The 16,371-nt window shown below is 40.3% G+C and overlaps 1 protein-coding gene across 1 annotated transcript in view; it reads right to left on the reverse strand.

The window, feature by feature from the left end:
• LOC122778137 (dedicator of cytokinesis protein 2-like) overlaps positions 1–16,371 on the reverse strand; it is an 85,139-nt gene that overhangs the window by 3,177 nt on the left and 65,591 nt on the right. Inside the window, exons 27-47 of the mRNA XM_044039732.1 lie at positions 13,555–13,653; positions 13,359–13,453; positions 12,654–12,732; positions 12,381–12,481; positions 12,032–12,090; positions 11,794–11,942; positions 11,448–11,533; positions 11,054–11,210; positions 8,580–8,620; positions 6,677–6,767; positions 5,529–5,639; positions 4,950–5,039; positions 4,236–4,340; positions 3,299–3,440; positions 2,601–2,682; positions 2,411–2,495; positions 2,154–2,240; positions 1,893–2,069; positions 829–912; positions 597–734; positions 88–215 (exon numbers count right to left, since the gene is read on the reverse strand). Of these exons, the coding sequence (XP_043895667.1) occupies positions 88–215; positions 597–734; positions 829–912; positions 1,893–2,069; positions 2,154–2,240; positions 2,411–2,495; positions 2,601–2,682; positions 3,299–3,440; positions 4,236–4,340; positions 4,950–5,039; positions 5,529–5,639; positions 6,677–6,767; positions 8,580–8,620; positions 11,054–11,210; positions 11,448–11,533; positions 11,794–11,942; positions 12,032–12,090; positions 12,381–12,481; positions 12,654–12,732; positions 13,359–13,453; positions 13,555–13,653 (2,186 nt within the window). The remainder of the gene's footprint in view (positions 1–87; positions 216–596; positions 735–828; positions 913–1,892; positions 2,070–2,153; positions 2,241–2,410; positions 2,496–2,600; positions 2,683–3,298; positions 3,441–4,235; positions 4,341–4,949; positions 5,040–5,528; positions 5,640–6,676; positions 6,768–8,579; positions 8,621–11,053; positions 11,211–11,447; positions 11,534–11,793; positions 11,943–12,031; positions 12,091–12,380; positions 12,482–12,653; positions 12,733–13,358; positions 13,454–13,554; positions 13,654–16,371) is intronic.

Here is a 16,371-nt window from a genome sequence, read left to right on the forward strand (position 1 = left end):
ATTCAATATTTGTTGTATTATTTGATGAAAAAAAAAGAAAAAGATTAAGGACATTTTGGTGGCCATTACTGGACATTTTGGTGGCACCTGTCTGGATGAAGCTTGGTCGGAGTCCCACACTCAGATCCTTGCAGCGAGGAGATTGAGATGATAGACTGTCGAAAGGAGCGCAGCATGGAGCGAGGACGAGTGGACTTCCTCTCATCCAATTCCGGCTGGAAAGTTGAACGACATAATGTCAAAGAACACAGAACTAGACAGAAACACGGCAACAAAGAAGGAGAGAATCGTCCAAGAATGGCATGTGTATCATAACTCCAACCAAAATGAGCGTAATCTCCCCTGAAGGACAGAGCCAATTTACAAGTTAATGGCCATATTTAGCCCCGTTCACATCATCCAAGCCCTGTTCTAGTTGTAGGGATATTTAAAAGTTACAAATCCCCTATCAAAGCTTTACTCGGGGGCTTTTGGGAGTTCTTTGATCTCTCAAATTGGGCTGGGTCAGCTCATTTACAGCGTAATTAATGCAGCTCTATCACAGTTAATTCTGCGGCCAGTCTTGCAGGGAAAACAAGTTTCAGTGAACTTCTCACCAACTCTCTCACTCCGTACTCCTTCTCTACTTTCTTCTTCAGCTGTTTGAAACACTCCTCCATGCGCTCGTGGAACGGACGCAGGTCGTCGGTCACTCTCTTCTCGTGGAGGAAGATGCCTCCGCCTAGTAACGGGATCTACAAAAACACAAACATCAAACAAAACAAAAAAAACACACACATCTCCATGTGTTAGACATGAATGCGTGTGTGTGTGTGTTCATTCACGCACCTGCCACGCGATGAGGTCTTTGAGGCGCAGCAGTTTCTCTCTGTCTTCTGGATGCTCCTGAGTGTACTCTTCAGTGAAGAATGCCTGACAGAGGAAAGAGAATAAAAGCTTATTTAAGAATTATTCATGCTTAGCCAGTTTTTTTACTCACTGTGTAATATTTAATACTTTTTATGTTTTTAAGTAGACTCTATCTCTATCTTATACATTTTTTATGTTTCAACGATATTCAATACTTTCAAAGGTTTTATCTATTGCAGGGTTATGTGTTGTTTCTTTGATTGAGCAAATACCATAAAGCTCTACCTCTACTATTACTACTACTTATTTGTGACATTAATTGTCATTGGGAGAAGAATTATTTTCCATCATAATTAGTGCCATTTAGGAGGCGACACTCATTTTGTTTTTCAAGTTCTTTAACTGAACTAGATTAAAGGACTATCGTCTAGTCCTTTGTGCAGCAGAGCTCAGATAACTTATTAGAGACTTACAAATTAGTCAAAAAGACACATGATGGATACTCTCAACTCATCATCATTATACAACACTTTTAACCCTTTAACACCGAGCATATCGCTGTCGGCATCACCGTAGTTACGAGACTATCGGAAAAATGCCAGTGGTTTCTGAAAGCTGACCAGTTGCACGTCAAAGTCGACGTGTGATCATTACGGTAATTTCACTTGTGCTGTTTCAGGAAACCGGACAATCAGCGTCTTTGTCGCCAGATAGAAGACAGTAAGTTTCCATTTTCTGGCCTGTTTTTGCACATTGTTTTATTGTAAATATGTATCATAATGTTCCAATTTCAATTTCAATTTTTGTTTTTCTTCATTTCCAACTGTTAAAACAATATTTTAACATGCAGTACCTTGTAAATAACTACCCGATATTGGAAGTTATGGAAAAAAATCGGCAAAAGCACTTAGTTACAGTACATTCTCTTGTCCTTTTATGGTTAAATTCAGCAGAAAAAGTCCAGGTAGACATTTTGGACATTGGTGTTAAAGGGTTAAAAACCAAATAAAGAAAAAAGTCATACTATTCGCATAATATTTTACCTTTTCATACTTGGCAAAGCCGCCCATAACAGCCGGGTCCACAATGCCATTGAGCAGCATAGACAGGGGGTTGATGGGAAGGCTCCAGTCTGCCTGATATTGGTTTATCATGGTCAGAATCTTCTCATTGGCAAACTCCATAGTCTCTATAGCATTCTCCAGTGGAGATAAGGTAGTCTGCAAAAAGATTTCAAGAGAGGAGAAGAATGATGGAACATGCTTCACTAGTTATTTAACACAATCCAACACATGCACACTCACATGTTTGACATCAGTTGCTTCAAACCAGCGCAGGATCCCGGGCAGTTTATAGACGGTGGTGAAGGTCGTGCGTTCAATCCACATAGACTAAAAACAAAAATTAGACACATCTATTATCTGATCTTCAAACCTGCTGTGGCATCTGCAGTGCTCATATGAAACCTTAGAAAACAAGCTGATAATAATACAATCCTATTATTTTCAGCACATGATAGCTTCTTAAATACAGACATAGTCCCCGTGGTCAGAAATCTTACAGCAAACTCATTGTTTGGGTCCACAGGTCCTTTCCTCACAGGTCTGGAATACTGAAAGCGCTGCACGTAGTTGGACTTGTAGAAGCTGCGTCGTGTCAAACGAGGAAAAGAAAATATATATCAATTACGAGAACCTCAGAGACGTTGCCTACGTGCTTGACGATAACTCGATCAGGTTAAAAGCACTGACTTGATAATCTGGTCAGGGACAGGTTTGTTCTTCAGGCGAGGAGGGATCTCAAGGACTGGCCTCACTGTGAAACACTGGATATCTGAGTCACATCACTCAGGAATAAACCGTGACACAGAGCGTCTCCACATCCCCGTATGGTCTTTTACCTGAGAAATGTGTCTGGCCTCCAGCCGCTAACTGCTAATATACAAAAGAATACAAACAAAACTAAAAAAAATATATAAATAAAATATAAATATATAAATATATATAAATATATATAAATATAATATAAAATAAATAAATAAATATGTGCATAATAATACTGGCTTGTTAATTCTAGACAAATCTAATACACATGCTGTAGATTGTGATTGAGATTCTGAGTAAACGGTCCCCTGGTTTCTGTTGGAACACTCTGAATCCTCATTAATCTTATGCTTTACGTGCAGCCAGCTTCAGCACAAACAAAAACTTGATGAATGAGACATTTAAAAAAGCTTTACTGATATAAATGATATAATTATTGGACAACAAAATAGTGTAGCCATCCATTAATGAAAACATAAAGCAGCCAAATAATCATGAAAAAGTGTTTCCCTCTATTTTCTGAGCAATGACCCAAAAGTACTGCATGTAAACAAGGTTCGGTTACATTTCTATGTGCGTGTGTGTGTGTGTGTGTGTGTGTGTGTGTTATGCTTCCTGAAGGATACACTGAAGTGGAGAGTTTCTGATATCATCTGCCGGCATAGTGGTGGTGTTGAGGCGCACGGCACTGGGGAACTGGCTCATCAGCTGGTTCTGGAAGTCTTCTCTGCGCTCGTACTCCTTACCGCGGTGGATAAACACCTTGTTCTGAGGAAATGTACTCGTGTTAGATTAAGCGTAAATTTACAGTACCATGTGATCTCATTAGGATTATTTTCTTCTTTATCTTTTTAAGCCGAGATGGCTGCTTCTTATGTGGGGCCACATCTACTGCACACAGTAAATTATGTCAATTCTCTACTTTGCTGAGATATAAACATCATCAATGTTTACATGAGGGATTTTATGTCCCATTCTGGTGGCCAGCTGCTGCACAGCGTATTGACATTTTAAATAGGTTATCTCCAGCATCTGCCGACGCAAAAAAAGGTTTGACCATTTTAGAAGTGGAGTCAGTGTCACGTCCAGTGGTGAAAGAATCACTTTGTTCCTTAACTTGAGTAAATGCGACGATGTACCGCAAAAATACTTCACTACAAGTACAAAAGTATTGCTTTGGTGCCTCTGACTGATGATCACATGTGACGTTCTGAGATTATGTCTACATAACCAACTTAAAGCAGTGGAGATAAACTCTATATTCAACCTGAGGTGATGAATGGGTGAAGAAATAAGAAAAATATAAACATTTGATCTATAGAATTCAAAGAGTAATGGAATATATATTTTTTTCCTCAGATGTCAGAAGCCAAAAAGTGTATGTAGTGTGTATAGTGGAGTGGACGTATAAAGTAGTGACCTTAAAGCTGAATTTGAGGACATTACTTCAGTGACCATGCTTATATTTTCACTGTTGTTCAGATCTGTGTATATAACTTATATAAATATATATATAATCTTTGAGTAATCGTAATGACACTAAACTGTCATGTGTACACGTACCCGGAGGAAAGGAGGATAACCCTGTCCATAGTAGCCCACCGCAAAGTAGTCTGGCTTAGGCCTCAGAATCTTCATAATGTTCTCATAGAACTTGGCTTGTTTCTCCTGCAGAGAGAGAGAGGGAGACACTACACTCAGCAGAATGCTGGGCCGAGGGAGAAAAAAAAGGTATAAATTCAGCATTAGCTGCCAGTGCTGCAGTCATGTAAACAGAGAGACATGTTTTCCACGGTGGGGGAGGGAAAAATAAGAGCTGAGAGAAGAACAAGGTGAGAAAAGTCAGGAAGGATTTGAAGTGACCAGTGATTGAAAATGAGAAAATCACCGGTCCTATGGAAGTTCACACCAGCACTCTTAAGAAAACGGTTAACCCTCCTATGTGGAAACTGCTTATTGGGGAACAAATGGTTGTTGACAAAACAAATGACTGTAATTTAGAGCGTGAACAATGGCTGCTGGATAATTTGCCTGATTTACTTTGGACTGAAGTGCATTTGTGGACCGTTGTACATACATTTATTCATTTGTTTCATTTAACTGTGGTTCAGGACGCAACAGCAGCGCTCGCAGTGAGCTGCGTTACTCATGCCTTTTAAAAGCCTCCTTTGAGAGCGTCTGTAATTTAAATACAGAGCAAAATGGCCCAATGAGGAAAACACAGACATTATTTTCCATATTTATATTAACATTTAGGTTTGAGAAAGTCATATTTACCAGTCTTTTGCTGAGTAACTCGTAGTCAAAGATCTCATTTTCATACTGTTCCGCTAGTTCCTTACACAGAGTGATGGCCTCTTCCCACATCTAAACACACACAAAGGAAAATAAGCAGAAAAGCCCTTCATTACACCATCTGCTAATACATCTGCAGTCATGCTGTGTCATGGTGGAAATGCATCATCTTGTCTGTCTGCAGGGCTCTAGGGAAATGTGGGAAATGTCTCTGCCACTGCTTCAGGAAACTCACAGCACAGTGCGAATACAGAGTGAAAAGGGACAAAAATGTACCACATACAGATTATGACTGTGTTTTTGCAGCACTGTCTTAAAATACTGATATATACTAGAGGAGAGTAGCATTTTTCAAAATAAAAGTCTGTAATGAATGCAAATGTTTCTGGGCCGTGTATTAATAAAAAAAAACAAAACAAAAGGTACAAAAAACAAAACCCATAATTATCAACAATGTATTAAATTTGTGCTGCTAGGTCACTCTTAATATTTTTTTATTTCTCATTATTAATCGATTCTTAAACCTTTCAAACCATGACCATGATCTGTAATGACTCTGACCTTGCCCTTGTCAAAGTAGTTGATGATGGTGTCGTAAAGTGTTTCTTTGAGCTGCCGCTGGGTTTGGGAGCCGTGGAACTCAAACTGAGGGCTACACATCTCATCTGACCACTAAAATAGAGAGAAATAGGGGGGGAAAAAAGGACAAAAGTCATAAATTGAGATATACAGTGCATTATTTTTATTGCTTAACCCAAAGAGGGAAGAAGTGCGGTCTGGGCAAAGTATATTTGCTGGTGTCCCAGTTATCATCACGGTGATACAAAGGAAAAAAACTTAACAGCTTCTTTGATGTCATAAATCAATATGAGCTCTTGCACAAACCCAGCAGCACAATGATGATCATTTGTTATATAAATGACAAAACAATTCATCTTCCAATATGTAAATTACAAAGGAATTATTTTTTTAAAAAAAAAGCAAAAAAAAACCTCTGCATCTGAACAACAAAACTGTCCAGTCGGCTTTGGACAATGAGGAAGATGAGAGCTGCACGTTCCAGGCCCTTCTACCCACTAATGTGAAACGGGCACGGCACGACTGACACCAACGATGAATGGACATAATAAAAAACATTACAGAGTTCAACTGCTTTGATGTGAGGATATTAGACAGAGCGAGGAGGAGACGGACAGTGCGATACATCCTCCCCTCTGTCTCTGTTCCTCTCCGTGAGCCTCTAAATGTCCCATAAAAGAGACGAAGAGAGAAAAGAGGTCAAACACACTCAAAGACACACACACACACAAACCAGCAGGCAGCGATGGCCAGTGTCATGCCATAAAGCCAGGAGCTTCATCATCTGGAGGGAAATGGTGTAACAAACCATTTATTAGCTAATAAAAATGAACTGACTCATTAGTTTTCAGATGTCAAGTGATGGGCAGGGGAAGATGCTCCAGCGTTAAACAATAAAATGTCACAAAATGTGTTTGTGTGTATGTATGTCCATATTTGAGAGGACCAAAAGCTTTTCAACCACAGGAAGCAGGATATTGTGAAAGTGGGGACGTTTTCACGGGTCCTCTCATTGGGTCACACCTTAAAAGGGCTGGTTAAGGTCAGAATTAAGTTCATGTCAGGGTTAAGGTAAGGGTTAGTGGTTAGGCATTTAGCTGAGATGGTTAAGTTCAGGGTTAATATCCTACCTTTAGCAGACGAGAGTGTAGCAACAGTGTGTATGATGCCTCTGTGTAGTTTTCACCCTCCAAGTGAAGGTCTCTCAACTTGTAAAGGTACCTGATTTTACACACACACACACACACACACACACACAGACAATTAAATTAAATGCAACACATACATCATTCCACTAGATGCCAGTGTTGGGCAACATGAAAAACCACCGTGAAATAATTGAGAATAATGATTTAAATCACGTGTGTCACTGTCACTGTCTCATTCATGCAGATGTCATTAAAAAAATCACACACAGACAGATTGTGTATATATGCAAACACAAAGACACACAAAACTGATTGTATATCCTGAGATCATTAGGTTCCCAGTGAACCAGCATACTCTGTGCTGTGCTTTTTGTGAATCTTTCTTTGTCTAGACAAAACACTCGGTCAGAGTCTAAAATCTCTCACCAAGACATTTTTTGAAAAGGCGAGAAAACAAATGGGATTAATAAAGAAACAAGTCCTCCGTACACTTGGATAGCTTGGCTACTCTCTCAGTCCAGTCACATTTCTTTTCTATTACTTTCTCTTCTCATCTAATCGCCTCCTGCTGTAGCTCTTTCGTGTCACACCTTTAATCAGTTCTTATCTGGCAGGAGATTATTTTTTTTGCTGTTTCTCTTGGTTCCAAGAGTCCCTCTGCGGTTGACAGTGAGAATTAACAAAAACAAATGTTTGGTTCTTCTCACTTTTCCCAAGTTATGCTACTCCTTTATCCACTTTTCTGTCTGACTGTCACCCTCACTGTTGTCACTGTCTCAAACAAACCTATTCAAATTGTATCAAACCTATTTTAAATTTGCAGTAAATTTTAAAGATTTGGTTTTATTTGGACATTACATTATGAGAAGATCCTAATTTGTAGTTTTATGCAACTGCAACTACAAAACACCTTTGCTTTATTTACATATGTCTACAATGAAAGTGATTAGTGGAAATGACTGTAGCCTACGGTAGAGACCAAGAAAAGTGCAGTGGAGTTCAGAAATGACTCTGACCATTAGTTCTGTTGGATGCAGTATCTTTTTTTTGACTGGAAGCCTGAGGGGAACAGTGAATGGATGTGCCATCACAGGCAATATTAGATTTATTTCTAAGAGTAGTGAAGGCAAATCCAGATAATGCACAGTGGCATCAAGTGTTAAGTGTCAGGTTCAATATACGGCGGGCTCCCTGCTGTAAATGTAATCAAGCAATTAAGATGTAAATTCAATATTACATTATGCACACAGTGGGACGTCGCATAATTAGTGTGGGTTCTGTTGCAGGCCCAGTGGCCATATGGCTAGAACGTGGTACGAGCATATGGGAGGGCTGCAAATGATATGACACAAACGCAATGTTTAAATATATATTTGAATAAAACCATGTTTAATTGTCAACATTCACTCAGGAGTCTCCCTAATGTGACTGTAGTCTTCACAGGAGAGATGGGGGCAGCTGATTAACCACAGAGGTGAGTGCACATTTACACATACAGATAACTAATCATTGATTGCTAGAAATGCACCATGGAAAGATGTGTGTGTGTGTGTGTGTGTGTGTGTGTGTGTGTGTGTGTGTGTGTGTGTGTGTGTGTGTGTGTGTCCGCGCTTCTGTCTCCTGCCATCATCATGTCACTCCCCTCATTCCCCACGTCCATCATGTGTCTCTCTCCCTCTCTCTCTCTCTACTCTCCCTCCAGTCAGACTAAGAGCTGATCCTGTGGATTTTGACATTAATTCAGTGGGACTCATATAATCCCTTGTCAGATTATGGAGTCAAACACATGCGCGCACACACACTCAGAAACACACATACACACGCACATAAGACACAGACGAGCACCGTCTCAGTGTATACTGAGTCAAATCCAGCACATACATACCTGATATACATCCCCTCACGATTGATGTCCTTGTAAAAGTTCTGCAAGAATCAAAATGAGAAGTTGGGTTAGTGTCAGTTTATGTGTGTGTGTGTGGGGGACAGAGAGAGGGAAACTCCAAATATCAAAATATTAATAATGCACAGCATCTAGCTACAGGAAGTTTGTAAATCTGTAGACCGTAGCAGTAAATTTGCAAAAAAAAAATGTTTCCAGGCTTTTACTTACAGGTCCAGTGGACAGTTTATTGGCAGTGAAATACGTATATGTGTATCAGTGTAAATATATGTGCCTTACAATATAAAGAAATGTGTTTTTTGTCACCTTACAATAAGCCTTTCATATGTACTTAATGCACAGGCTTTGCTTCACAGAGGCTGCCGCCATATTTCTACATGTAGCCTGAGGTGGAAAAAGAATGACATCTTTTCTGGTATGTGAAGGTCCCCGATAGTCCTGCCGCAGCATTGTTCCCTGTCACACCATAGTTCCCCTGTCCCACCATAGTCCCCATCCACCATAGTCCACCATAGTCACCATAGTTCCCCGTCACACCATAGCATCATCACCATAGTCCCCTGTCACACCATAGTTCCCCGTCACACCATAGTTCCCCACACCATAGTCCCCCATCCCACCCATCCCACCATAGTCCCCCCCACCATAGTCACACCCCCGTCACACCATAGTAGTAGTCACCATAGTCCCCTGTCGCACCATAGTTCCCCGTATCTGCAGTTAAACTTTTTGTTTGATATGTTAAATGTTGTATTATGCACACTTCTTCCTCTTGTCATGATTAATGGAGTTTAATGAGACCTACAGAGAACAGTGAAGTGGAAATAACTGATAACTGAACTCATTCATAACCATATGCTTGGTTTTATTTTTGTGTAAAGGTCAGATAAATCATTGTTGGCACCTGATGCATTTTGACTTCAGAAAGTCAATTTCCTGCTGGAGGCTGCCTATAGTATATGAAGGTCAGATTGTTGGGGTTTTTTTTACTCTCAGCATCCACTTTTGACCAATTCTATACAATAAACCAGTATACAGTGCTGAATTGCCAACTTGCTTTTTGAGACGCTGCAAGAGCAGGGGAGGCTTACTTTAGCCTCATCAACGTAGCATGTATGTTTTTTATTGTTTGAAAAGAATACAATAAATAGCAATGTGATTATGTGTGTGTTAACCCTAGATGTGAAAAATCATTACACTTTATTTGTGTAGCACTTTTCTGAACAATGTTAAAAAGCTCCTTATGAGGAGGAAACCAAGACACATAGATAAAATGAGAATAAAACATGGGAAAACCGAATGATAAATCTAAAACGTTTTAAAAAAGTGAATTAGAGAGTTAGTATAAGTTCAATCAGCTAAAAAAGCTCTGTCACCTTTTGTTACAGGTTTGGTCTCACATTAATCAACATTGTTTATCTATCTGTAGATTTTAGTGGTCAAGAGGACCTACAAATGTGCTCTGAGGGATTAATTAGTATGCCAAGCAAATAAAAGAGAACAGCTCATAGCCCATGACCGAATGACAAAACCTTGCCAGGGGAAAATAATACAAAGGATATAAATGGACTATTGTCCATTTAGTCATTAACCAGTTTCTCAGAAATATCAAAACAAGAAAAGAGAGAAAGAAAGAAAGAAATTAATTTGGCTGGGAGTAGGAACTATAATGATTTAATCTGCTGTGAATGTGATCACATGATGGGGAGATTATATCAATTTCTAAACCTGTAAACACAATGGGGGACCTGATTAGAAGACATCCACATCATTTCCTCACACACAAGAAAGGATGTGGAGCAGATGCTAGCTGACACAATTCTTTGCCAGAAATCTTTGTTTCGTCTGTCCTGGAGGAAAGTAATGAATGAGAATTGTACAAAACAAACTTCCTCACTTGTCTCTTTTAAAATGAATTGATTCACGTGTGTAAACGCATGTCTGCCCTTAAACACCTTTTTTTGTGCTAATTTTAACCATAGAAGGGCCAGAAAATTCTCAGGGAGATTAAGTGCTTTTGCCCATTTATCCAGAATAACTTTCAATATCTGGCAGTTCCATACAATTTACCGCATGTTAAAATAGTGTATTAAGAATTAAAAATTAACTTTTGTTTAGAAAATACACTGTAGTTGTACATGAATGCCGGATTTTGAACAGTATAACACAAATTTAAAATAACATTTGTTTGAGTCTTTGTCTCAATGTCCAAAAAAACAGGCCAAAAAGTGGGAGTTTTTCCAACTCTCTCCTCTCAGGTGACAAAGACAATTACCGTAATACCACACATTGTCTTTGACGTGCAACTCCTCAGCTTTCAGAAGACACGTAATTCTGGTCATGCGCTTGCGCAAACGTGTCGCCTGCGATACACTCGGTGTCGAAGGGTATGGGGTCGGAGCATCAACAGTGCGGGATTTTAAACGTCAGGGCAGCAGGAGGAGGGAGGGGCTTACCAGTAGATTGACGGTGCAGCTCATGCGGTTGTTGCGGCTGTCGTCGCTCATCACGGTGCGGTAGTCGAGGAGTCTCGTCAGGAGTCCTTTCACCAAGGTGACGAAGTGCTGCACCTGTGGCCTCAGTGAGGGTTTCTCTGCAGAACAGTCCAGGAGGCTGACGGACACAACAAGAGCTGTGAGAACACTGACTTATGCACAAAAGGTTTCCTTCTTGAGGGACATAATAATGATTTGTAGAAAGGAATAAAACTCTATGACAATAGTAAACAATGAACTGCTGAGCACCATGTAATATCATTAATATAAGATGTTTTTACATACTGTACTATTTTCTTGTTGTTGTTGGTATAGTTATCATTAATGATTTGCAGTGTTTAATACTTAAGCGTACATGGTCTCGAGCAGCTGCATATATCGCTCATCGCCTCCTCCACCTTCCACTTCATGATCCAGCTTCAGAATTATTTCATTCTCAAACTGAGATGGAAAGAAGGCAAAGAAGTGGTGAGACAAAAAAACAACAACAAAGCAAATTAGAGGAGGGATAGAGGGGGAAAAATCAATTATACAAGCATAATTAAGTTGTCTCTTTTACTTTTCCTGTGATGTGCAGTGTCACAGGAAATCAATGAAGGAGAACAATGTGTTTGCGAGAGTTTCTGTACAAGAGTTGAATTTGTCATGTCTGAATACACAGATGTCTTTATCTGGCCGTGTGTGTGTGTGTGTGTCAACACCTTGTGGAAGTTTCCAGAGTGTGAGTGTTCACAGGTGATCATGTCAAAGAAGATGGGAATGGTGGCCCTTCTCAACTCCTCCTCCGGGATTAAAGTCATCTCCAGGATGGGACCCACCATGCCGGGGATGAAACAGATCTTATGACTGCCTGAAATGACATGAATCACACACAGGCGGAGATAAACGAAGGGAGGGAGGGACATATGAAGGGAGACACACATCTTTGAATTTTCTTACCGAGTTTGTACCACATGTCACGTATGGCAAAACCAATGAGTCTGCGCATATCTCCATATCTGAAATACAATGACACGGGGCAAATGGAGACATGAAAAGGAAAGAGAAATCAGAAGGAAGACATGTATTAATCAATACTTCAAGAAATAAACTCAGTAGAGAAGATAACGTTGTCCTAATGTGCCCAAACATGACCTAAATAGAGCTTCTATGCGCAGGTAGCACACAGGTTTAATAAGAAATGGGAGAGTAAACACAAACCCCAAAATAGAGCACAAATCACAGAGTGTTTCATTAGAGCAAGGAGGGTGGTTGTGGTAAATAAGGAAATGATATGGCCTTCTCTCACTTGGCAAGAATCTTGTTCCTCTTGGTTGGTGAGAAATGCTGAAGCTGCAGAGACTCCTGGGTAATAAACGCCACTGCTAAGTGGAAATAGTTATTCCACAACTAGATGAGGAGAAGGGAAGATGTAGAGAAAGATAAAAGAGATTCATATGAATAAAATAAAGCAGGAATTAAGTGGGTGGGTGTTGATATGAGGCAAAACTCACACACACACACGCACGCACTCACACACACACGCACGCACACTCACTCACTCATTCACACACGCACAAACCTGTACTTCAAAGTCATCGTTGTTGAGGAACTTTTGGTTCATGGTGTCGGCGTAAGTGTTGATGGCTCTGAGGAACACCCTAAAAGGGACGTGCGCGCACACACACACACACACACAAACAGAAAAGACGAGAATGTGTCACGGATGATGTTACAACTTATTATTTATTGAAACTATTTCAGTTTGATGTCTGCACTGACAAGTTATGATAGCAACTCAACACATCGTGTTGGCGAATTGTGGCTTCGTGCAATCCCTCGGTTAGAGGCAAAGCTGCTCCAACCGCCATCTTCCCATTATCGTTGTTATTGTAAGTGGGAATTGTTCTCCATATCTGCACATCACTGCCCTAACACCAGACTGCAGACTCCTTATCCCCTCATCTATTCTTCATCCTCTTTCCCCCCCGACACAACTCAAGCCTCCCGTCTTCCTCACATCAGAAAAGAAACCCACAGCGTCACATGAGCGGCCCACACATGCAGACACACTTTGTCAAATCATCAGCTGGGTTCATGACTGCAGCCTTGATCCCAGTTTTACTGTCTCTGACTGCATCCTGTGAGGGATTATGTGGGTGCACAAGTCACCGCAGATGTGACAGCTATGGCCTTCCTTTACTGGTTCAACAGCAGGACTAAGATTAAGTTGACGGTCCACATCTGGGGCATCTGTGTGCGTGCGTGTGTGTTTGCAGTGCGGTACCTGTTCTGTACCATGATCATGGCCATCCAGTCAGAGGGATATACATGCTTGCCAATCAAGTCCTTGAAAAGTAGGAAGGACTCCATCAGGAAGTCCTGAAATGAAATAGAAAAAGACAAAATGAGTGCGTATAACTAGCAATACAAAGACTTTTTTTTTCTTTTGCAGACGTCAGCAAGTGTCTGTACGCACTTACCACTAGATCAGTGGTTCCACTGAAGGTTTCTATGTATGTAGCATAATGACGATCATCCATCTGACTGAGGATAGCTGTCATGCAGGCGACCACCCTGGACTATAGAGGTAAAAGTATGAGGGGGGAAAAGGGAGGGACACAGAGAGAGACACGCATCATTACTTTCAGGCACTGTGCAGCTCCTCTACAAGTAAGTGCTATACATCTAAAGTCTGACATGTAAAAAAAAAAACATTTTTACACCGATTAATGACAGCAGGATCAGCCTGAAAGGGGACGAGGCAACGTCTGGACGTCAGGAGGACACGTAAAGAGCACGGTGTGATGTCTTGGTCATGTTGCTGCAATGAAGTCACCCTTATATTTTAGGGCGGGTGATGATATCTAATGTGGTCCCAGTTCTCCTTGATCAAGTTAAGTAGGACGCCTGTGCATTGTCCAGTTGAAGCAAGTCAAATGTATTCTTTAAAAGCAACATAAGCTGATCACTGTGCTTTATACAAAACAAATGTAAGTAACAGCATCAAGAAAGAAAAGCACAAACAAATAACAGGAATCAAAGTATTAAATCAGTAATGTATAATGGAAATGTATTCATTTAAATAAACAAAAAATAAAAGAACATGTCTTCCAGCTTTGTAAATAAAGGTCAGTCTTTAGTCCAAAATCCTTTACTCCACAACATCCAATGTTTCTGCTATTACACGCCTCTCTCTCACTCACACACACACGCAGGTTCCCTTGACTTCAGAGGACATTGCATTGATTGACATTAGTTCCCTGGAAACTCACTCTAACCTTAACCATAATTACTAGTGCCCTTACCTTAACCTAACCCTAACCTCAGCCCAGCTTTAAAACAGGGCTGTCAAACTCCCTTTAGTTGAGGGGCCACGCACAGTGCAATTTGATCTACTGTATCACTAAAATGATAGCATCATAACCTATAAACAACTCCAAATCTTTCCCTTTGTTTTACATTTAACAAAGCATTTTTTTTTTTTACATTATGAACAAAAAGAAAAACAAGTGCAATTTCAATAAATGTATGCCTACGTTTACCATTTATCATTTATGTGCATTACAACTTACAGATCACAGTGGATCTACAAATGCACAAAGGTATCTTATACTGAAAAATATAGTATTTCACATGATATGGGTGTGGATATATGGGGCCGAATTGGACCCTCTGGTTCTGGCCCGTCTGCCAGCACCGTATGTTTGACACACCGGCCTTAAAATGTCATAATTTACATTATGGAGACTTTATTTTTGTCCCCATAAGGAAGACAAGTCCATAATATGATTGTATAAAACGATTTAGGTCCCCGACTTAAGGAATACCAGGTGTACACACACACACTAGTGCAGTTTAAGTGTAGGTCATGTGTCAGATTGCCCTACTTACTCTGAGGACTCTGTGCTCTCAATCTACTTTAACTCAATCTATATAAAAAATAAATAAAAAATCAAACCCAAAGGGCCAGATGTCTGGCTGTTGGTGTCGTCACACATGAATGTGTTTAATCAACACATCACGTCCTTCTGTTATGACATGCAAAGAAATAAAGGTGACACATTAGAATGAAACTACTGCAGTGTGAATGTGTCGGGCAGAGGGAGGGAGGGAGGGAGGGAGGGAGGGAGGGACATGTAAAGCTGACAGGCTTATGCAACAGAGAGCGGATTACTGGCAAAACAGGACCCAGATGCCAAAGAGATCTGGGATTTCTCCCCTCCTCCTCCACCTCCACTTTCCTTCCATTTGTCTAACCATTCTATCAGTGTGGCCACTCATATCAATAATGTATTAAGGGTTGTATATTCACTCTTTCATCAAAAAAAAAAGATGCATGGCATGGAATTTGCTGGAGCCGCAGTGTGTATTACACCGCATGGTTCAAAAATGTTGATTATAACACACGTATTAGTACGAGTGAAAAAAGATACAGCCATCTCCAGCAGCACTTTGAATACAGGTAATTGCATAAATCTGTTCGCTGATTGATGTCTTCCGAGATGCTGCCATTACAGAACTGGCAGAATCAAACTGAACACTTTTACTGAAAATGAAAGCGATGTTTGTGGAGTTGGCAACAGCCCACTCCAACAGATTAAATTGGCCCAGGTACGCGTGGAAGCTTTTCAGCCTGGAAAACACAACAATTATGCTTTTGACCGACCTCCACCGTCTGAATGTTAAATGTTCTGTTTATCAGAAAAAATAAAAATAAAAATAAAAATGATGCCTTGCATTTGTGTATCAGATTAAACACTTTGGCCATATGTAATATAAATGTGAAACCCATTCAGCTACACAAGTGGAATTGTAGCTGAAGGGAACACATGCAGCACTCGCACATAATGAGAAATCAGTGGCACACGCTCTGAAATGGTCTGTGGTCTGTGCGTTTATAGCATTCTGTTCAAAATGCAAATGTTAGGATTCAATATCTTTTACTTCATGAAGCAGAAGCTTGTGGATTTTGCCAGTATGTGTGAGTGGTAATTTGCTGGTAAAAAAAACCAACTTGAAGCCGTCTATTAAAACTGAACTAAATGTGGTGGAAACCTCTTTGAAAAGATTTCTTTTTTCCAAGGACGCTTCAAAGAGCACATTTTTCAACAAGATCTCTTGAACATACTCAAATAGCCATAAAGTAAAATCCTTCCACACACAATGTTAATGAATGGGATTAAAGATGCCATTTCTGAGGCGTTGCTGCAGCTCTGTCCTGTTTCTGCTCTCAACCACCTGGTTTCATTCAGGCACAGGATTCTCCACGTTTGAATCCCACTCGTCGCTGGGTTTAT

This window comes from Solea senegalensis, linkage group LG12 (assembly GCF_019176455.1).
Source record: "Solea senegalensis isolate Sse05_10M linkage group LG12, IFAPA_SoseM_1, whole genome shotgun sequence".
Taxonomy (NCBI): domain Eukaryota; kingdom Metazoa; phylum Chordata; class Actinopteri; order Pleuronectiformes; family Soleidae; genus Solea; species Solea senegalensis.